The sequence below is a fragment of the Glycine max genome, chromosome 8, assembly GCF_000004515.6.
Source record: "Glycine max cultivar Williams 82 chromosome 8, Glycine_max_v4.0, whole genome shotgun sequence".
NCBI classification, from domain to species: domain Eukaryota; kingdom Viridiplantae; phylum Streptophyta; class Magnoliopsida; order Fabales; family Fabaceae; genus Glycine; species Glycine max.
This window is the reverse complement of record NC_038244.2, coordinates 23650914-23658765: the sequence shown is the minus strand read 5'-3', so window position 1 is coordinate 23658765 and position 7852 is coordinate 23650914. Positions and strand designations below refer to the sequence as shown.

The following is a 7852-nucleotide window of genomic DNA, read 5'->3' as shown; positions in this document are numbered from 1 at the left end:
AGAAAGTCTTTCTAATAGTTTTGTTGAGTAGAGATCAGTGTACTTGCAGCAACTTCACTTGAATATCCTTTGATGATGACTCTTGGAATTGTTTTAACTTCATTGCATGCATCACAAGTTGCTTAAGAAACGTTTTTGTAATCTCCTAAACTTTCATAAAGTGATTATGAGTACTTCAAATACTTCATTAATTCACTACTTCAGATAGCAATTTAGAAAGTACTTTAATTTGACCCTTTGTCAAGATCCTTTCTAAGACATATCTTGCTTTTAATGTATTCAGAACAAAAATTCAGACCTTCGCAGAAAAGGTCTTTTTGAAGTCTATTTCTGATGATGCTCCATTTTGATTTTGAGTCTTTTGTAATCGTCTTTACTTGAAGGTTTCTGAAGGATCTTTGCAGTTTCCTTTCTTAATCCCTTTATTTACTGTAAAGTTTTGTTTAATCAAACTTGTGCTTTATCTTAGTTTTTTCTTTTTCTTTCTGAACTTCCATTCTGCTCACATCAGAACACTGGACTTGTTTTTACTTCATTATTTGTAACTGAAATACTAATCAAACAAATAATTTCAAATATCTTTCTCCATCACCATTATAATTTGCATGATTAATGATTTATTATCATTAAAACCAAATATGTGGATTCAACACATTTACATTGGAGATATGAACTGAAGTAAAATTACCTTAATATTTAAATTAAATGGATAAAATATTAGAGTAAATTGCATTCTCTTTTCTTAACAGATATTTAAATTATATTTCCCTTTCCTCTTATTTGAAAATATACACTTTATTTTCTTTCTTAAATGAACTGATTAGTAGATTTTTTCAAGATAAAAATTATATATTTACATTAAAGTTCATTCGCATTAAAAATGTCTTTATTATTCATTGTTTGACCTTTGACTTTGAAGATGAAATGGAGATTACAGATGAGATTTTTAAGTAGATAATAAAAGTATTTAAAATTTAACTTTAGATTTTATTTAATAATAATAATAATAATAATAATAATAATAATAATAATAATAATAATATGAATTTCTCTAACTAATTCCAATAAAAAATATGATTAAACAATTCCATCTTATGTGGTCAAGTAAAATTACATTCATTTATTTAGATTCTTTTAGGGTTTGCCTAATTGACCCAAAGTGAAAATGGAGTTAAACAACCTCAATCTTCAAAATAAAATTTAGATGATTATCTTATATTTTAAATTATATTATTAATGTCATGACTATCAGATCTGATGCACCATCTTAAATTTCTCTTTCAAATCATTTATTTTTTTCATATTATTTATGTATAAAATTAAACTTTATAATTATTAATTAAAAATTAATAATTAAAATTATACTAAAATACATAAATATATATAAATGAATGATAAAATATAAATTTTAATAATATTTTTAATTAATTATAAAATTCTATATTCTTTATTGACTTTAGGTAAATAGTTTTCATTTATTTCAATTTTAGAAAAATGAATTTTATTTTTAAATTGATTGAAATATATAAAAATGAACTTTAGGTAAATAAATCTCATTTTACATATAAATGATAACAACAATCAAATTGTAAAGTCAAGTGTAAACTGAGAACTATTTAGGCAAAGTGAATAAAGAATATAGATTTTTAAAATTAATTAAAAATACTAATTATTAATATTTTATAATTTTATTATATATAATTATGTATTTTAGTATAGTTTTAATTATTAAATTTTAATTAAAAATTATAAAATTTTAATTATATATATATAAATGATATGAAATAAAATGATATAAAAGATAAATTAAAAATAATACATTAAATGTAATAATCTTAGTATTAATGATAGAATTCAAAATACAAAACATTTATTTAAATTCTATTGATATTAAAGATGAGGTTATTTAATTCTATTTAATCTTATTTTTATTTGAAGTCAATTAAATAATTTTTTTAAGCACAAAATTTCATATAATTTTATTATGTGATTTAGGATGAAATTATTTTTTATCACATTCTTACTTTAGCAGTTAGACCGCCCCTATTAATATCCATGACGCTTACCCCACCGCAAAAAGCGTCCGTTCTGCTTTCTCCAACTCTCGGTTCTCTTTCCCTTCCCACTTACACTTCCCCACCAAATCGCCACATAGAACGACGCGCGCCCCCTCCAAAACGCGCCCTCTCAATCAAACGCAGCATCCACAAAACGATGTCGTCGTAAGACTGAAGAAGAAGAACAAGAAGTAAGAATCATCGCGATGGCAGCGGCAGCAACGAGAAGCGTGTCGCTGAGGCAAATATTCGCGGAGAGGAGCAAGGAGAGGCTCCTCTCGCGGAAGGACTTGTCGGAGCTGAGGCTAAACGGCAACACCACCGCCACCGCCACCGCCGCGGCCGCTACTCCCCACACCCTCTCGGATCGCGTGGCGCGGTTCGGCGAGGGCGTGGGGAGGTTCTTCCGTGAGCTGCGGGAGATGGCGCGGTCGGATCCGCGGAAGGTGGTGTTCGCGGCGAAGGCGGGGCTGTCGCTGGCGTTGGTTTCGTTGTTCATTTACATCAAGGAGGAGCAGCTCAGCAAGTACTCCATCTGGGCCATTCTCACCGTCGTTGTCGTTTTCGAATTCAGCGTAGGTAGGTATATTATTATTCTCAAACTGTACTTAGAGAATAGAGATTTCTCTCCAACTCGCCTTCTTCCTCTTTTCTTTACTTCTACTTTTCTTCAACAACAAGTTTTTTTTTGTCCACGACTGTCCCTCTCAATTCACTAGGTCACTGGGTGAGAGACTAATCTTGGGTCAAGGGAATTTTGCTGGGATTGAAAACGGATTCTCTCGTCCTTACACTCATCTTTTTTTTTTTATTGTTAATAATTTTATTTCTATAAATTGTCATTATATAGTATATTATAGTTTACACTTTAAAAATCAAGGTAATTATTAGTAAAATTTCACAAATTTACTATAGTTGACTCTGATATCTGATATTAATTGAAAAAAAAAAGATATGCACTAAAATTTTACAATCTTATTCAATTAATATTACTGTGAATGATAAATTTGTTGATAAATATCTTTAAAGTCAAATTAAATATTATTTTTAATTGCTTTTACACTTACAGTATATGCTAATTAATATTATTAAATTATTAATTATCAATTTTTACTTTTAATTTAATTGAAATGCACTATATTGACATATATAATATATTTTTTTATAATAATTATTTTAAAATTCATTAAAATTGAAAAAAAATAGTGTAAAATTTTACACCACAAAAAACTTTCTTTTTTCTATTTTCACTTCAATAATCTTATTTTGATGTATATCCAGTTTAAATGCAACAAACTTATGATAGGTAGGTCAAGAAATCTAGCTCAATTTATTGTGTATGATAGGTGACTTATTATAAATCTGACATTGTTTTGAATTCTTATCTTTGAAAATAAACTTATCATAGGTGTAATTAAATTACGTATTTAGAGTATAAAAATAATATACACTTTAGTTTAAGAATTTTTTATTAATATTTTGATGTTTTTAGTAAAAACATACATTTTAATGAAATTTTATTTTAATTTTTTAAAATGTTTTTGGCAATTTTATTTTGTAGGGGCGACTTTGAACAAAGGGTTCAATCGTTCTTTGGGAACAATTTCCGCTGGAGGGCTTGCGCTGGGAATTGCTGAGTTGGCCGTTTTGTCTGGAAAGTTCGAGGAACTTATTATCGTACTATGCATATTTATTGCAGGTGGAATATATTTTTTTTTTCAGTTTAAGTATGTTTAAATGTTCTTTCTAATAAACGTACTTTTCTTTGCACTGAAACGCTCTGTTACACATTTTTTTCCCAACACATTGGTGGGCCCTAAGAAACATCATGGGTCGTTCTCCTTGCTTAATTAGAATCCTTTAGTAGTATTTAATGCAACCCACTTGAATTTCTACTCATGTTAGACAGTGAGTTGGAAAGAGCACATTTATGAGCGTGTTATACCATAGCATTCCTCTTTGTAGATAACACAAAGATATTGCTTTTGCTTTTTTGGTTCCTGCGAGTGTCTCTTTATACAAATTAGTTCTACAAATTGTGATACTTACTAATAAGTTTAGGCTGCTGCTGTCTTTGACTTGCCAACAAGCGTATACCTTGGCACCAAAACATCACTAATAGCATCTTTTAAATAACAAAATGTATATTTATTCTATTTTTCTATGTTTAAATAACTGTTGTTTGGTTCAAATTATTCTACAGTTTAGAAAATTAAGGAAATGTTGACTACTCCCCCCTAACACACACCAAACTTTATCTCGGTTTTCTTGGTATCATCACCAGGTGAAATAAGTGTTAATAGAGTAAGTGACTAAGAGGTTAATATAGTTCAATGGACTACTACTTCAGTAATGTTTTCTTTAAAACTGATAGTATTCATTGATTTTTCTTAATCCTTCAGTGAAATCTTATATGATAACCATTCTTTCATGCACACTTTTCATCAAGCTCTTTATTAATAGGTGAATTTCTTGAGTTCCACTAGAAAGCTTAGGCCAGCTCTTTTTTTTATTATTGTTATTAAAAGTTGTAGGAAATTCATCAAGTAATAGTGTGTTGTTAACATTTATCTATAATTATTTCAAAATGGAGAAAATATGTTTTTTTAGTTCATATTTATATGATTATACCATTTTTTTTAATTTTAAAATATTTATAACTTCTAGGAAACTGATTTTCAGACCAATTTCTAAGTTAGCAATGGTGTATATAGATTGGTTAACCAAATAGTAATATGTTAGTGATAAACTAGGAAATCTTCTTACTAAGCTTGACAGCACGATAAGCTAGAAAGAGCTTATTTTGTTGAGCTTATCTCTGAAACTGGTATAATTAAGATAGAGCTTATTTGAAGGCTAAAAATGATTTTCATGAGCCCAAAAAAGATAATGTAATTTTTTATGGCCAAATAATATATGTTCATAAAACAAAAATTTAGGGATTGATGATCCTGCTTGTGGTGTGCAGGTTTTTGTGCAAGCTATGTGAAGCTACTGCCTGCAATGAAGACATATGAATATGGCTTTCGTGTGTTTTTGTTGACATTTTGTATTGTATTGGTATCTGGGAGAACTAGCAGGGAATTTTTCTCCACAGCCTTTTACAGATTAATTCTTATTGCAATTGGTGCTGGCATATGCTTGTTTGTAAATATTTTCATATACCCCATCTGGTCTGGGGAGGATCTGCATAAATTGGTGGTGAAAAATTTCAATGGAGTTGCTGCATCTTTAGAAGGTTTGCTTGAATTTCCCCATATGTTCTGAATCCTTGCAAAGATTTGTTGGTGCTTTTTATGCCTGGTTGCTGTACTTAATTTTGTGTTGTTGTCAACCTGAGTTGGTTTCTTTGTAACTTTGTTTAGGCTGTGTTAATGGCTACCTGCAATGTGTTGCATATGAGAGGGTCCCTTCAAAAATTCTTGTTTATCAAGCCTCGGATGATCCACTTTACCGTGGCTATCGAGCAGCAGTTCAATCGTCAAGTCAAGAAGAGTCTTTGGTATTCATATTTTGTAGTTGTCATCTCTCCCATCTTCAGTAGCCTAAATGCCAAAACTAGTGGCTACATTTTATGATATTTATCTTACCTTCACAGGTAGATTTTGCATTATGGGAGCCACCTCATGGTCCATACAAAACATTCAATTATCCTTGGAGAAGCTATGTTAAAGTCAGTGGAGCTTTGAGGCATTGTGCTTTCATGGTCATGGCAATGCATGGATGCATACTTTCAGAAATACAGGTAAAAGGGACCTTTCTTTCCATGATCTGTGCTAGATGTTAGTTGTGTTGTAATTTTTGTTAGTGTTCTTTGTTACCTTTTCTTTCTTTCTGTTTTTTTTTTTCGTTTGGGGAACTTCTGGTTTATAATTGGCTCTGCACACTGTAAATTTATCCTGCTTCATATACCTGATTTGTGGTTCTTTTTATTTTTAATCGTTCTTTCATAAAGTCTACCTTAAGAGGATGGGAAAATGTACTATCTCCTGTTTGATGGCTTGAGAGTGGCATTCTCTTGAAACGTCTTCCCAAATGCCAGATTTTTAGTATTTTGTATTTTCTCTCAAGACTCTTTTTAAAGTCCATGAATAGCACCAGCTACTAGTCTATGCTACTACTTAGATGTAATTATTCAGTTCTTTTCCTTTCTTTTCCTCCATATTTAAGATAAACGAACCCTGTTATAATTTGTTCTTTTTTTGTCTAAATTACTTCATTGCAGTAAAATTAACCGATGCTGACTGAATAAAATTAAGTTACAAATTCATATTATTTTTTATGATGTGACAATTTATCAATTAGTTTGAGAAGGCAGGATATTTTTGCGGTTTTACACCTTATCTATAATCAATAAACTTGTGGTTGTCCTATCTACATTGAGGAAAATATGATGTTATTTTAGACCATGTTGATGAGGCCTTCTTGCTCACCTTGAAATTGTGAAATCTGAGAATGAAGAACAATGATTCAGAAAATTTTCCTCTGTTTTATTTATAGGCTTTTACACGTATCTTGCTGTTACAATGCATTGTTGATAACTTGGTATTCAAATTTTATATCTGTACAGGCACCCCCAGAAAAGAGGCTGGTTTTCAGCATTGAACTTCAGAAGGTTGGCACTGAAGGAGCTAAAGTATTACGCCAACTTGGAAGCAAAGTGGAAAATATGGAAAAGCTAAGCAATGTAGACATACTTTTGAAAGTACATGAAGCAGCTGAGCAATTGCAGATGAAGATTGACCAACAATCATTCCTCCTAGTAAATTCAGAGAGCTGGCAGGCTGCAAAAAAGCCTAAAGAAGTTGAAAATCATGACAATTTGTTGATTGATCTCAAAGACCCTCATGAACACAAACACTCATTGATCTCTTCCCTCAGTGAAACAGGAGTTGATTCAAGACTTAACATAAACATAGAGCCTTCAGTTCCTGAATTGCACATTTCTCAAAGCTTGTTGTCCAACAAAATATCATGGCCACGTCTCTCATTTTATGGAGATAACATGTTACTTGAGCAAGATTCCAAAGTATATGAAAGTGCAAGCTCTCTGTCTTTGGCAACATTTGCTTCCCTTTTAATAGAGTTTGTTGCAAGGCTTCAAAATCTTGTGGATGAATTCCAAGATCTCAGTGAGAAGGCCAATTTCAAAGACCCCTTTAACCCACCAGTGCTGAAGTAGGGGACAATGACATTGTGGCCTCGCTTCACTGGCGACTATATTTCAAAATTGGAGGTATTTAGAATCTATCTAACTAATGTATAATAGTCTATCCATAATCTATAATAACACAAATATAAAAGTTATATCGCATTTTTCTTAGATTTTCATTTTTATTTCTGGTAAATTATTATTGTAACTTGTTTTACTTTTCTACTTTCCCTTCTTCTACTTCATGTTTTTCTTTCCTGATTTTTTCTTATATTTTTCAAACTGTCAAATTTTAATTTCTAAAATTTTCTGTAGTTACTTATTTAGATTTTTTTAAAGCAAATAATAATCAACATACATTAATTTTGTTACATATATTAATCATTAAGTGTTATTTTTTATTTATTCGTAAATTTTATTATCTTGAAAATTATTTTTAAAAAGATTGAATGATATTTATTTAATCTGATTATTTTATGTTTTATTAATAATTTATTTTAATTTTATTCATCCTAATAAGATCAGTATAAAGAGCGCAAAAGATTTTATAAATATGTATTTGATAACGTAAATAAAATGGGGATCTTTACATCATTAATAGTGATTGAATTATTTTGTTTAAAAGGCAGATTGAAAAGCTAGA

General features: G+C 30.2%; 1 protein-coding gene across 1 annotated transcript; it reads left to right on the top strand.

Annotated features, from left to right (window-relative positions):
• Positions 1–2059: 2059 nt before the first annotated feature.
• On the top strand, positions 2060–7380 carry ALMT13 (aluminum-activated malate transporter family protein). Its single transcript, XM_003530444.5, has 6 exons — positions 2060–2636; positions 3619–3756; positions 5026–5295; positions 5423–5559; positions 5656–5802; positions 6628–7380. Exons 1-6 carry the CDS (start codon positions 2264–2266, stop codon positions 7237–7239), a joined length of 1677 nt encoding a protein of 558 aa, XP_003530492.1. The 5' UTR covers positions 2060–2263; the 3' UTR covers positions 7240–7380.
• Positions 7381–7852: the final 472 nt, after the last annotated feature.